The sequence below is a fragment of the Nilaparvata lugens genome, chromosome 12 (assembly GCF_014356525.2).
Source record: "Nilaparvata lugens isolate BPH chromosome 12, ASM1435652v1, whole genome shotgun sequence".
Taxonomy (NCBI): Eukaryota; Metazoa; Arthropoda; class Insecta; order Hemiptera; family Delphacidae; genus Nilaparvata; species Nilaparvata lugens.
This window is the reverse complement of record NC_052515.1, coordinates 6,190,564-6,204,848: the sequence shown is the minus strand read 5'-3', so window position 1 is coordinate 6,204,848 and position 14,285 is coordinate 6,190,564. Positions and strand designations below refer to the sequence as shown.

At 37.9% G+C, this 14,285-nt stretch overlaps 1 protein-coding gene across 1 annotated transcript; it reads right to left on the bottom strand.

The window, feature by feature from the left end:
* Nucleotides 1-311: 311 nt before the first annotated feature.
* Nucleotides 312-3,112, bottom strand: LOC120353913. The gene is made up of 3 exons (XM_039439434.1): nt 2,793-3,112; nt 854-1,814; nt 312-725 (listed from the first exon to the last, which is right to left on the bottom strand). Exons 1-3 carry the CDS (start codon nt 3,110-3,112, stop codon nt 312-314), a joined length of 1,695 nt encoding a protein of 564 aa, XP_039295368.1.
* Nucleotides 3,113-14,285: the final 11,173 nt, after the last annotated feature.

Genomic DNA, 14,285 nt, shown 5'->3' with positions numbered 1-14,285 from the left:
CATAAAAAACGTCTAGACACGGTAGGAAATACTCCAAAATAATATTAAATAATACCAAAATGTACAATAAATTAATGTACAAATGTAGCATGACAAAAAACTGATGTAATCCGTGAACTGCAGAAACACAGTGAAAGTGGACCGATGACAAAGTGACTTGCGCACTAACGCGACAAGTTGGGACAAGAACACAATGCATAGTGCGAAATCTGACATAAACCTGGCCCCCTTGAGGCCTGCAGGGTCTCAAAAGAGAGACATACGAGAGAACAAAAAAGAAACGGAGATTATGTCGGATGAGCAATGCTGAATTAATCAGAAAATTCCTCGTCGAGTGGAAGCGGTGCAATGCTAGAAATAGCCCGCTTGAAAGTGCCTGATGCGGTGCGAACGGTGACCACCCGTACCTTGTTGTCCTTCCCTGGATGAACGGCCGTGATGCGCGCAAGTTTCCATACCGAAGGTGACGTACCCGTGTCCTTGAGAATAACCACAGCACCAATCTGCAGGTTTTCAGATTCAGAGCTCCACTTGCTCTTCCTTTGAAGTGTGACTAGAAACTCAGCAGACCAACAATCCCAGAGTTCCTGAGTGATCAGTGCTAACTGACGCCAGCGTGAACGGTGATCGATGTGAGTGGTGGTTGGTGTGTGGAACGGCAGTGCGGTGAGCGGACGACCAACCAGAAAATGCCCAGGAGACAAGTATGCTAAATCTTGAGGGTCCTCAGACAGAGGCACAAGAGGCCGGAGTTGAGGATAGCTTCAATCTGTGCAGACAGCGTGGAAAGCTCTTCAAAATTCAAAATCTTATTCAAAGTGACCACTCTGAAAATTCGTTTAAAATTTTTTACAGCGTTTTCCCATAGACCTCCAAAATGAGGAGCCCTGGGAGGGATGAAATGCCAACCAATGTTGAAAACGGCGGCAAAGTTGTGAATTTCAGACTGAATAGCAGAATCTGAAAGAAATGCATGTAACTCATTGAGTTCATTGTGAGCGCCAACAAACGTTGTAGCATTGTCTGAATGAATGGCAAAAGGGATGCCACGACGAGCAGAGAACCTGATGAGTGCAGCAATGAAGGCCTTTGTTGAAAGCTCGGAGACCACCTCTACGTGAACTGCACGCGTTACCATGCAAATAAACAAAGCAAGGTAAGCCTTGGAGAAATTGCGCGACTTTGAGCCACCAAGACGAATTGAAAGAGGACCTGCGTAGTCAACTCCACAATTATAAAATGGAAAATCTGGTTGTACACGAACTGCGGGAAGATGCCCCATGATTTGCTCGGAACGAAACGTAGAGCAACGAAAACACATTTTGCAACCCTTTAATACACTCTTGATGATGCGACGGGTGGATGGTATCCAAAACCGTTGTCGAATACTGGCCATAGTGACCTGAACGCCAGCATGTTGAAGACGTCTATGAAATGAGACAATGAGCGCACGCGTGAACCTATGTTTAGCTGGCAATAAGATTTGATGTTTATAGTCGAATGGAATATCTGCCTCCCGAAGACGACCACCTACTCTCAGAAGATTGTCAGTATGAATAAATGGAGAGAGTGACTTGATAGAACTATTGGAGGGCAGCTCCTTACCCTGACGCAAAGATTTCAAATCATCGGCAAAAACATCTGATTGAATGTCTTGAATGATGCGCAATTCAGCAGCTTGAATTTCCTGAACCGACAGTTCAACAGATTGCTGAGATGCTGGTTCACGGCAATGCTTCAAATTATGAATGAAACGAAGAATGTAAGCAGCAATGCGAACTAATTGTGATATGATGAAATTTTTGACAATAAATCTGAAACAATGAAGTTGTTGAACAAGTGACAAGCGAGATTTTAGGCTGTGAAATGATTACATTCGATGAAATCTCCTTCCAGGTTGAGGGTGAATTTGCTAGCCATGATGGTCCATTCCACCACAACTTACTAGAAACCAAAATGTTAGGTGAGCAACCCCTAGAAACCAGGTCGGCAGGATTGTCTGCTGTGCGTACATGATTCCAATGGAAATTAGAAGTGGTGTTTTGAATCTCTGAGATTCTGGTTGAAACGAAAATATCAGAACGATTTGGCATGACCTTCAGCCAATCACACACTATTTTTGAGTCGGTCCATAAATAGACTCCTGAAAAAACAAGTTTTGCAGCGCTGATTACTTTGTTGACTAGACGTGATGCTAATAGAGCGGCTTGTAATTCTAACCGTGGGATTGTTAACAATGGGTTGAGAGACGCCAACTTCGATTTTGAGGTGAGTAATTGAGTCTTGACTCCAGTTGGTGATTCACTGCGTATGTATAGACAAGCACCATATGCGGCGATACTGGCATCGCAGAACGCATGTAATTCCAAAGAGGCATCAACGTCATGAGGTAAGACACAGCGTGGAATTGAAATGTTGGAAATACTTGGTAATTGATGTAGAATTGCTAACCATTCCTCCAATAAATCCTGAGGAAGTTTCTGATCCCAGTCAATTTTTAATAACCAGAGTTTTTGAAATAAATTTTTGGTAGGATGACAACCGGAGAGATTAGACCAAGCGGATCAAAAATGCTGGATATGCAAGAGAGAAATTCCCTTTTTGTGAATGATTTTTTGGGTAAAACTTCTGAAACACTAGATGAAATGAGGAGAACATCCGAAGTGGCATTCCAAATGAGGCCTAGAGCCTTGACAACGCTATCATTAGAATCGGATAGAGGTTTTGACGAAACTGTCTCAATCAAATGTGACGGAATAGTAGATAATAATTCACTAGAATTAGAAAGCCACTTTCTAAGCTCAAAACCACCTCCCTGCAGTGTAGCAATCAGCTGTTGAACCAGAGGAATAGCTTCTTCAAGAGATGAACACCCTGAAATAAGATCATCAACGTAAAAGCCATTTTTGATAGTGATGGAAACTGGCGAATCTGGTTGACAGTCTATATCAGCAAGATGATTGAGTGTACTTGTTGCTAAAAAGGCAGCAGGTGCAGTTCCATAGCTGACAGTATTCAGAACGAATTCCTGAATAGGTTGGTTGATGTCTGCTCGCCAAAAAATACGTTGGAAGTTACGATCATCAGGATGCAGCAAAATCTGACGATACATTTTAGTCACATCTGAAATAAATGCTATTCGATGCGTACGAAATCGCAAAACAATGTCAAAAAGTTCAGGTTGAACTGTATAACCTATATGCAGTACTTCGTTGAGAGAAACGCCGGTATTAGATTTTGCCGACGCATCAAATACTACTCAAAGTTTGGTAGTTGTAGAATCAGGCTTGAAGACTGGGTGATGCGGAATGTGGAAACATTTGTCAAATGGTTGCGAGGGTGGAACTGGAGACATGTGTCCCAATGATTGATACTCATCCATGAATGCCGTATACTGCTCCTTCAATTCAGGATTAGCAGCCAATCTTTTTTCCAGTGAATGGAATGGTTAAGAGCTTGGAAACGAGATTGACCTAGAGTGTGAAATGACTCTTTTTGGGAAGAGCCACAGAAAATCTGCCGTCTGAGGCACGCTTGACATTGGCAAGATAATGCTGTTCAATCTTTCGGTGCTCAGCTGTTAGATTGTCCTTAGGAAGAACTTTTTCAAGCTTCCAAAATTTTTCCATCTGATTGGAAATCTCACAAGTAGAAATGAAGTTGGAATGAACAGAAGGTTCTATCTGAGATGAGTGCGTGGACAAGACAGCACCCCAAACCACCCAACCTAGTTTGGTGCCTTGCAAAAGCAGTCAGATGAAATTTGAATTTGACCGAATGTCAATATGGAAGCATAGACTGAAACGCTCAAAAGAAGATCGATTCCCTGAGAAAGGTGAAAAGCAGGATCAGCAAGCTAAATGTGAGTGGGCAAACTAAGTTTTGAAATATCAATCCTACTGGTGGAAGACTGGGTGTAATTTTGTCGGCAATAATGCAAGAGACCTTTCTAGACCATGTGCGATCAGAAGAAAACACTTCCACAGATGTGGAATACATCGGTGCTGTATTGATGCCAGAAACTGTATGTATAGTATTGTTATGACAAGTTGAAACTAAAGACAACCGTGAAGCAAGATGTTTGGAAATGAAACAGGTGTCACTACCTGTGTCCAACAACGTGCGACACAAAATAGGTTGACCAATCTTATTATAGACTACTACCTCTGCAGTAGGCACGATGGATACTGTTGAATTTTTGTTGCCATCATATGTGTGACTGAAGTTACTTACTACTTGACCAGCGGCTGGAATCGGCGACCTAGCAGATGACTCTACAGTTGAATTCAATGACTGTTCAGAAGTAGATGCGACAACTGATGATGAAGCGAGCGGCGACGTGCGGAGGTTGACTGCCGGCTGTGAACCACAACTGCAGCTGTGAAGATGTGCTGAACGACTGCTGTTGGAGGAAATTGTAGTATTCCTTAATTGAACACTGTTGGCATTTGCTGTAGCCTTAGAGCAAGATGACGTAAATTGAAATGATGCACCGTGCAAAATGGAATGATGTGCCTTGCCACACTGCTTACATGCACCAAAGCATTGGTGTCCTGTTGAAAATGGGCGGAGAATTGAAGCACAAGTGCTTTTTGCGTACTGCGTCAACACGAGCTTGTGGCTGTAGATTTGACAGCTGAGAACAAGTGAAGACAGAATGTGCTGAGTTGTTACAATACAAGCAAGCATTGGGACGTTGAAATACCGAATTGGGTGTAGCAGTACTGCAACTGTTGTTGAATGATGAATTGGATGTTCCAATACTACGATTGTTAGAGTTGAAAAAAAGAGCTGCCGATCTGCTGGGCTGCTGCTGGTTAGCCCTAGGATTGACCTGAGCTGAGTGATTCAAATTAAGTGACACAGCTTGTGACACTTTATGTTGGGACTCCATAAAGTTCCAGAGATGTCAATAGAAACATCATCCATAGTAGAGTTGTATCGCTCCCAATCACGTAGGGTAGCAATATCAAAACGAGACACAGTGACATACATGAACAGAAGGTCTTTAACATCTATACCTAAATCAAGTGCTTCTAAAGCAAAAATGTTTGTTTTTTGATGGTCGATAAGACTGCGCCAAGATTGTGCTGATTTTGAATGAGTTGCGGTGGGTTCAAGATTGCCGAAACATGTCGATCAGCAATAAGTATTGGATTGTCGTACCTGGTTTTCAACAAATTCCAAGCTAAAGTGAAATCACCTGGTGGTGCATTGGCGATTCTATTCAACGCTTCGCCAGATAATACCTGTTTGAGATATGAAACTTTGCACTGTTATCAACTGAATCATTATCAACTATATACTAGTAAATGCAGAACGAAAATTCAACCAATTTTCAAAATCACAATTAAAACGAGGTAATGGTATTTCTGGTAATTTGAAACCTTGTGAAAATTGAATAGGTCGTGGAGTGGGGGCATGCACTAATGCAGGTTCAACGAGAACCCTATTGGCCTCTTCAAAGGCTGCCAGATTGGCCTTGATTCTAGAAGTAATGTTAATAAAATTTTTTGAAATTTCATAATGAATAGTTTTGTCTCCATTGGGATCCCCTTCGTCTAAGCTATCCTTGATATTAACATAGGCGTGTCGAAGGGTATCAATTTCCTCTTTGACAGTGATTAATTCATGATATTCTAGCTGATTTCTAGGCGTTTCAAAATTAAACTGATCAATGAGCCACTGTAGGTGATCAAACAGATTTTTTCTCTTTGCTATTAGCGTCAAGATATCAGTTGGAAGAACTTCAGTAGACATGATTACAAAGATTACTACAACTTAAAATTAGAATACTTGCAACCCTAAAATGCTGCCAACTGTAGTTGTGCGTGTGCCCACGTTTAAAGCGCAAACGTTTGCAAGAAGATGTGTCACCAAGGCTTGTGATAATGGTGGCGCTCGAGCAACTTGTGCACAGGATGCAGTGTGGTAGCTTACAATGATTCAGGTCTTGAGAGACTGGTACCAACACGAGCGCAGCGTGCTTGTCTGGGGTCCAGTTAACCTTGAAATGAATGAGAATCTATTAATACAAACAATGCTAATACAATAGTTAATGTCAAAAATTGGACCCTAAACTAAGGCGTCAATGTTAAAGATCAGGATGATTTTTTTTTTTTACAAATTTAAAAAAGTTTGAGTTGACCAGGGGTCATTAGATAATGAGTTGTCCCAGGTCACTGGCCTTGATCTGGCCGAAGGAGGACCATTTTAACATGTGTGATCTGTGCCACTGAATGAAATAATAGTGGACTGTAAGAAATGCTTTTGTAAATAAAAATTGTTAAGATGTATGAATTGCATTGTAAGAAGCTACGTATAGCCACGTCGATGAAAAAGATATGCATAAAAAACGTCTAGACACGGTAGGAAATACTCCAAAATAATATTAAATAATACCAAAATGTACAATAAAATTAATGTACAAATGTAGCATGACAAAAAACTGATGTATCCGTGAACTGCAGAAAACACAGTGAAAGTGGACGATGACAAAGTGACTTGCGCACTAACGCGACAAGTTGGGACAAGAACACAATGCATAGTGCGAAATCTGACAAAAGTTCTTGTGTCATATTATATATATTCCATAATCATGTATGTTCTATATCTTAAAGTGACTCATATTTTATGTCGAGCTTTCGACCATTACACAATTAAAGGTAAAAAAGGAATGCAAACTGAGGTGTTTCGGCGATTAAACTGTACTGGACAGTTGGGCCAAAACTTGTGTTGGATGAGACATCGGTTTCCTTTTATATGAATCATGGGTAGCCCTGTATAAATTTATCCTAACATAACTAACTCTAATATGAGAAGGGAAAATACAGGCCCGGCCCCAGGGGTGGGTGGACCGGGCGGCCGCACAGGGCGGCAGGTTTTGGGGGCGGCAAATTTAAAGGAACAGAAAATTTCAAAATACAAATAAATAATAAATTCATAATATCAAATGTAATGTAAAATTATATAAGAAGCTTTTCAACCTCGAGGTAATGAAGACTTTTCTAAGATCAACAATGTCCCAGGAACGTCTGAGTGGTTTAGCAAACAAAATAGTTCAGTCCCCATATCTTGAAGAATTTGTGTAGGAATTTCCCCATGCAAAGGTCAGACGAGTTCTACTTAATTAAACAGGTGTGTTAAACAAACTTGTAGAAATTGTAGTTCTAATTACTTAGCAAGTTAAGTAGGCCTAATACTATGTTGCAGTCTACGTCTTAAGGCTGTGCAAAGGCTAAAAATAAACTTCCTTGTACTGGTGATATTTTTCAAAGTTTTTCGATTTGTACCGGTATATCAAAATGGAAAAGTTTTCTTAGGAAAACATTTTCTTCCAATCATTACTTTTTGAGATATGAACGCCTAAAGTTTAAATTTTTGGGACATGACATTTCAAATTCGGTACGAGATAAATAAATTCTTCATGGTATTGTTGATTGAATAAAATAAGAAAATTTTGAAACATTTTCTGAAAATATCAATTTTTGAAAAAAATTCAATTTACAAAAAAAAACTCAACTAAACACTATTTTTGGTCATTTTTAATAATTGAATAACTTTCTCAAAAATTGATATTTTCAGAGAATTTTTGTTTTATTAAATCAAAAATACCATGAAGAATTTATCCTTTGAATTTTATGGATTCATCTCGTACCGAATTTAAAATGTTCTGTCCCAAAAATTTAAACTTTAGGCGCTCATGTCTCAGAAAGTAATGATTGTAAAAAAATGTTTTCCTAAGAAAACTTTTTCATTTTGATAGCTTGATCTTTAAGCGATCCTTGATCGTGTCCTCGCGCGCCTCTCCACTAGGAAATACTGAAATGACGTGCAACTAACGTGTGATTCTCATAGAACATAATCTCATGAGCTTATATCATTGTGCGAAATATCACTGTGACGACAATATAGATGGTGATGATGGTTGAAGCTAAAAATAAGGTGTTTTTTACAATACAATGAGCATTGTTGTCAAGTGTACCTGGAAATCTATTTGAGATAGAGCGCTCTACCTAGTCTCAGATTTTAGAACAAAAAATTACGCCCAGAGGGATTTTGAATTTTACATCTAGATTGTAATCGGGATATATTGTTGATCAAATGCTAAATATGATCAAAATTGATTTTTTTTAAATATCACTCATATTTGAAAAATCATTACTCAGTACTCATTGGAGATAGAGAGTTCAGAATGATCTCATTTCATTCAGAATTTTATGATCTTAAAAAAGGCAAGAGCAAATTTTTCTGTCCGATCACTGATTTTGCCGGAAATAGCTGAAAACTGGAAAATGAACCTAAAATACGAACTTTTTGGGCCACTCTGTATTAGCACAAGGGAATTTTACATGAAGAATTTGGTTCTGAACTTCTCTCATGTATCCAAATAAAATATTGAAAAATCAGAACTACGATATAAATTGCAAGCAAACCCCCATTTTTATGTCTATATTGACTGGACTTTACTGTTCCCCAATATTTATATTTGTCAAATATTTGTTTAAATGTCAATAAATATTGTTAAACATAATTTTTTAGAGTTTACTGAGACTCTGTGGTGTCGCATCACAGCGGAGACACAATAGTAACGCTGGTTACACACTGGGCGGTTTCTGCCGCGGCGGCGAAACTGCCGTCGCCGCCTCGAAAAAAAGTCGAGTTTACACATTCAGCGGCAAAATTACCGCCACGTATGATCAGTAGCCAAAATAATTCTTGTAGTTCTTCATCGCAAATGTGTTGTTCTCTGTTTCATGAGTGTTCAGTTAATTGTATTTTGCACATTTTTCAAAAGTATATATTATTGAGTGTTTAACTTAAAATGGAAAGGCAACAACTTTTACCACTTTTGTTGTACCATCGAAGGAAAAGAAGACAGCAGAGGAATCGCCTTACTTGGATTCATTGAAATGAACGTTTTCATTAAATCGACAGCGATATACAACATATTACAGTTTTTTCCTTGTCTTCCAGAGTTTCAAAATCCCCCTAATCTCCATACACACTTCCTTCCACGCATTTCTTGTTGCATCTCGATCCTTAAATATGTCGAAAGTTTTGTCCCACAAAACTGGCTTCTGTTCTACAAATGATATTAACAACTCATTGTCTATTAACTTACTCATTTTCTCACACTCGTCAACCACAAACACTTAAAACAAAAAATGAATGTTATAAACAACTTACAAACTTTACAACAAGACACAAATTAAAAGGCTGATTTTCAAAGACCACTGACTTGGAGCAACTGGGAAAGACGACTGATCAGCGGCGACGGTAGACAACCGCCAAATGTGTTAACGCCCATTTGGTCACGTACGCCACTGCGTAGACAAGAGCGGCAAAAACACCGCCAGTCGCAGTGGCAGTGGACGGCTGCACAGCTGCCGCCAACGGCAATATAGCCGCGCGGCGTTTCTGCCGCCCAGTGTATAAGCTTCAAATTCAAGTCCATAGACTACTGCTCGAACGGCGGCGACGGCGAAATTACCGCCCCGGCAGAAACCGCCCAGTGTGTAGCCGGCGTTAGGCGATCGTTCAAGGAGAGGTGGAACCCGGTATGAACAATTAAAGACGGGATACTTGCGGGGGGGCGGCAGTTGCCGATCCCGCCCAGGGCGGCAAAGTCCCTAGGGCCGTGCCTGGGAAAATATAATGACTTGAAAGCATTTTGGCTAACTGAGAAATATGTAATAGGCAACACTTCAAGCATATTACAGAGTTCGAACATGACAAACAATAAAACCTTATAATACTAACTAGCAAGAACCCGTGCTTCGCAAGGATCTATTTTAAAACTTTGACAAAATGAAAATTTGACGTAATGAAATTGTTAAGAATTGAGAATAGGCCTATAACCATCCTTGGTTAATTAAGAATCTATAAGCAAAATTTCAAGTTAATTAGTCCAGTAGTTCAGACGTGATGATGCTTCAAACATAATTTTCCTATCCCGTACGTGCATAAGCCAGCTCTTTACTTTATATAATTATTATAGATATACGGTAGTTAACGACTGCAAGAGATAGGACTGTGGAACAGAATAGTGGTGAAACTATGATAGCGCCAGAAGTGTCTCAAACACAATAGTAGGTACTACATGAACTTTTTGAAAGTGATTTGAAAAAATGTTAAAACAACAGAACTGAATCCTCACCTATCATTCTACCTTCATTTAGAGAGGCTTTTGTTTGAGCCGAATGGAAATCTATTTATAAAAAATGAATGTCTGTTTGTGTGTTTGTTTGTTCCCTGTAGACTTGAAAACTACTTGACATAACGGCATGAAACTTTAGGAATATGTTGTGTGAATATTGGGGATGGTTTCTGAACAGAAATTTTAATAGGGGGGCTAATAATAATTATTTATTAATCCATTTTACAGACATATGTTTTCGAAATTTTCGGCCGAGCGATTACTGACGAACGAAAAGATGATCATGATTCAAGGTCATATTGTGATAATATGATTTAGCATCTAAAGTTACCAGCTGTAATAGACATTTCACCCTGTGATAAATTATTGTGTACTGGTATTAAAACGGTAGTTTGCAGTTGAGGTGTAGTTGATTGGTACCAGCTGTTGATAATGGTTCCTTAGAAGACCTATACAAATAATTATCACTTCCCTATCATTGAGAAACTGGAAAATGTTGAAAAAAATTATCCACCTAATGAAAGAGAGTACCTATATATATATTGTATAGTATATATGTATAGTATTCATATTGCATTCATTAATTACTGAAGAATGAAAGAATAATTTACAATTTTTTGAATTTAGCTTAGCTTATATTCATCCTAAAATGGAAAGAATATGGAATTCTGTGTGATTCATCGTACATGGCATATATTTCCTGGTCATATAGGTATCGACAATCTACAGCTATGAAAACAGTGAATATTTTTCTTTGAAACACTGATATAACCTTTTTTTTAATATTGAAAAATTTACTGATTGATATCACTACCAATTGATTGAGAAGAATAATATGTTTTCGGAATAATGAATGCTGCATGACTTAGCACATAGGAAGTCCGTATTGAGATGTAAATGAACATGTTGATTGTCAGATAAATTTCATGATTCAACAAATAAAGTCAAGAGTAACATTAGATACATTGGCGATACGAAGTTCGCTGGGTAAGCTAGTTGGAAATTAAGCTTTTTTTATTAATAGACAACGCTGAAAAAGACAGGCTCAATCACCAGGAATACTATAAATCTATGAGGGACCAGTAAACCATTAATTTTGAGTAGTTCAATTACTTCCATTATGGACACTGGATGCATTATGGACAATCAATACGTATGAAATTTATTAGCTACCATACAGAATAAAAAAATTTTGATTGCAGTGACCCCGACTACTGTATTATGAATAACCATTCAGATCAAATATAAGGAATTACTCGCATCTCTCATCAACTCGTAATTTTTATTCACAAAATATTAACAGAATATATATAAATAAAGTTATATTTAATAAACTCACGGCTAGTACTCAAGTTTGTCTTTTTCTGGCCGTGCTACAAATAAATGTAGGAATATGTTTGACATTTTGTTTCTGTAATCTTGTTGTCTAGTAAGAAAGTTTTCAATGTGATTTTTGATGGCAATAAAATTTGAATTTGAAAAAGAATTATCAACAAACTCCTAACCAAAGGAAACCTTTGTGCTCTGTTCTAATCGGAGTTTATGAGACTCCATATACAGCTGATAGAAGGCGCAAACCAAACTGGCCAAGCATACAACGATGGAACAAACACGTGTGTGTGATTTGTGCCACTGAATGAAATAATAGTGGACTGTAAGAAATGCTTTTGTAAATAAAAATTGTTAAGAAGTATGAATTGTATATTTATTGTACTACTGCACAAATCCAACATGCTAAAAAATGAATGATAATTTATAATAAAACTGGTAGCTGGGAAAGACGCCAAATAAGTAAGGTTTAAGTAAAACAGTTCAATAGATTTATTGTATACTTTGAGAAACGTGACATATTGTCTTAGATTTAGGAATGCCACACAGGGCAGTTGACTGACGAGATACGAATATTTGACTCAATAGTCAGGAGTACAAAACAATAAAAATGACATAATAAAAAATTGAGACAATCAGTTGAAATATGATAAATTGACTCAATAATCATGAGTACAAAACAATAAAAAATACATAGTAAAAAATTGAGATTGTCAGTTGATAAATGCTGACTTGAATGTTATAATTTTAGCATTGAGATCGTTCGTCATTCAAATTAAAAAACAATTTGTGACTAATGAATAAGTACGAAACTACTATATGTAATGCTCCGTAATGAGTTAATGAATAAATTCAAAGAGAAAATAAACTTTCAAATGACAATAAGTAATAGAGAAAAGTCAGGTCAATGAGTAATCGCAAAAAATACAAAAGGTAAATGTAGACTTCCAAAACAGAACAATTGAAATGTAAATACTAAAGGTAACAAAAAAAAAAAAACGAATGCTTTCAGGACATATTAAAACCTTTGTAATTCTGGATAGGTTTTATTAGATACACTAAATAATCATGATTGAACGTCAATTGAAAAGCATATATTCAATGTAATAATAATTTTAAAGACAATATAAAATAGGTAGTACAGTGAAATGAAACAGACACTGTATTCAAGAACGTAATTGACAATGGCCTAGACTAAATCTTAATGCTTGATATAATAAGTCAAATATGAATAATAAGTCAACAAAAAATTAATTGGAAGTTGATCGATATTTAATTAAGTCAATATGAAAAATGTAAAATACAAATACTTGCAATACTTCCAAAAATATTGGTAACAAGTTGTGTCTACAAATGGGAATCGCGACTTTAGAATAAATAATTCCAAGTAAACCCTGAAAAGGTCAAATAATAATTAAACAAACAAGGCAATTGAACAAATAATGAAAAATGCTGATAATGATTCAAAATTGATACAGAATACTTAACAAATGCATGAGATCCAATCTTGAATTGGATGGGCAGTACATCGAGACCCCCTCGATGATACCGGACGATGGTGGAGACCTGGATGGACCCACGAAATGGAGCGGACCAGAGCGAGCAACCGGAGCTGGACTGGACGGCGAACCGTGAAGAGCGGCGACTAGGATGACCCGCAAGCAGGACAAGAATCAATCCGAGCGACAGACTCCGGACTGGAATGGTGACGAATCAGGATAGCCAACAGCGATGGCTCAGTGGTGACGACACAGGAACGGCGGCGACACAGCGATGAGTGGGTAATGTGAGGTTAACTATTGTCAGAGCAATACGGGCAAGACTGACACAATGACGGTGTGAAACAGTTGAGATATGCAACACATAAACTTGAAAGTAACGTAGCTGAAGATTCACTGAATTTGAATTGAATGAACCGTCCAAAAGTTAGGCACGGTGAATGAAATGCAAAGTTAATTGAGTTGGCGACGGCCAAAATTCACAACACTGATGCTAAGTGAATGTCTGAATAGACAACCATCCAAATGCTTGGCATGGTGAATGAAATGTAACAAATGTTCGTAGATCACTAAAAGAACTGATTGAAACTGATACACCATCTACGGGGTAGACATGAAAATTGCTAATACTTCGATCTAGCAATGAATGATTAGGTAGCTAGTTGACTAACCTAACAAAAACGGATACAGAGCAGAACGTCTGACTGCACCGTGAAATGATGAGAGTGTGATCTTGGAATGCAAGCACACACCAGTAATAATGTCCCGCGAGACCAGAATTACTTCAATGAAACGAATGAATGCGAAATTGGGCCTCAAGCCCTACCAAAAATGCCTACCGCTAAATGCATGTTCAGTTCAATCATAAACTTGTTGTTGAATGTTGAATGTTCTGGAAACTTGATTTTCATAATCAGTAATATGAAAATGATTTGAGTTCTCACACTGAGAAGTGAATAAATTTAAATTGAAGATAAAAATTCGAAGCACTCGTGACGAATGAAACGTGTTGGAACATACCAAATACTGATGATTGAAGATATTTCACAAACTAACGAACCGAAAATACTGAAACTTTATCGAAGCACTGGAAGAAACATTCTACGTTGAATAAACATGAATTTAAAACTGAGAATTGAAAATTTTGAATTGAAGGTGACAAAAAACCGAAGAACTGGAAAACGTTGATGTTGATATGCTACGCCATTGCTGTGTGTAGAAAAGGCAGGAAAGTGCAAGCACGAACCGCGCTGCAAGAAGCCACGCATAGCCACGTCGATGAAAAAGATATGCGTAAA

Coding starts and splice junctions, on each gene's coding strand:
- LOC120353913 (XM_039439434.1), bottom strand. CDS start 3,112: ATGTATCGTCAGATTTTGCTGCATCCTGATGATCGTAACTTCCAACGT. Junction 1,815..2,792: donor GGTGGTTTTGAGCTTAGAAA/GTGGCTTTCTAA, acceptor TCATTGTTTCAG/ATTTATTGTCAAAAATTTCA. Junction 726..853: donor GAGGTCTATGGGAAAACGCT/GTAAAAAATTTT, acceptor CCTCTGTCTGAG/GACCCTCAAGATTTAGCATA.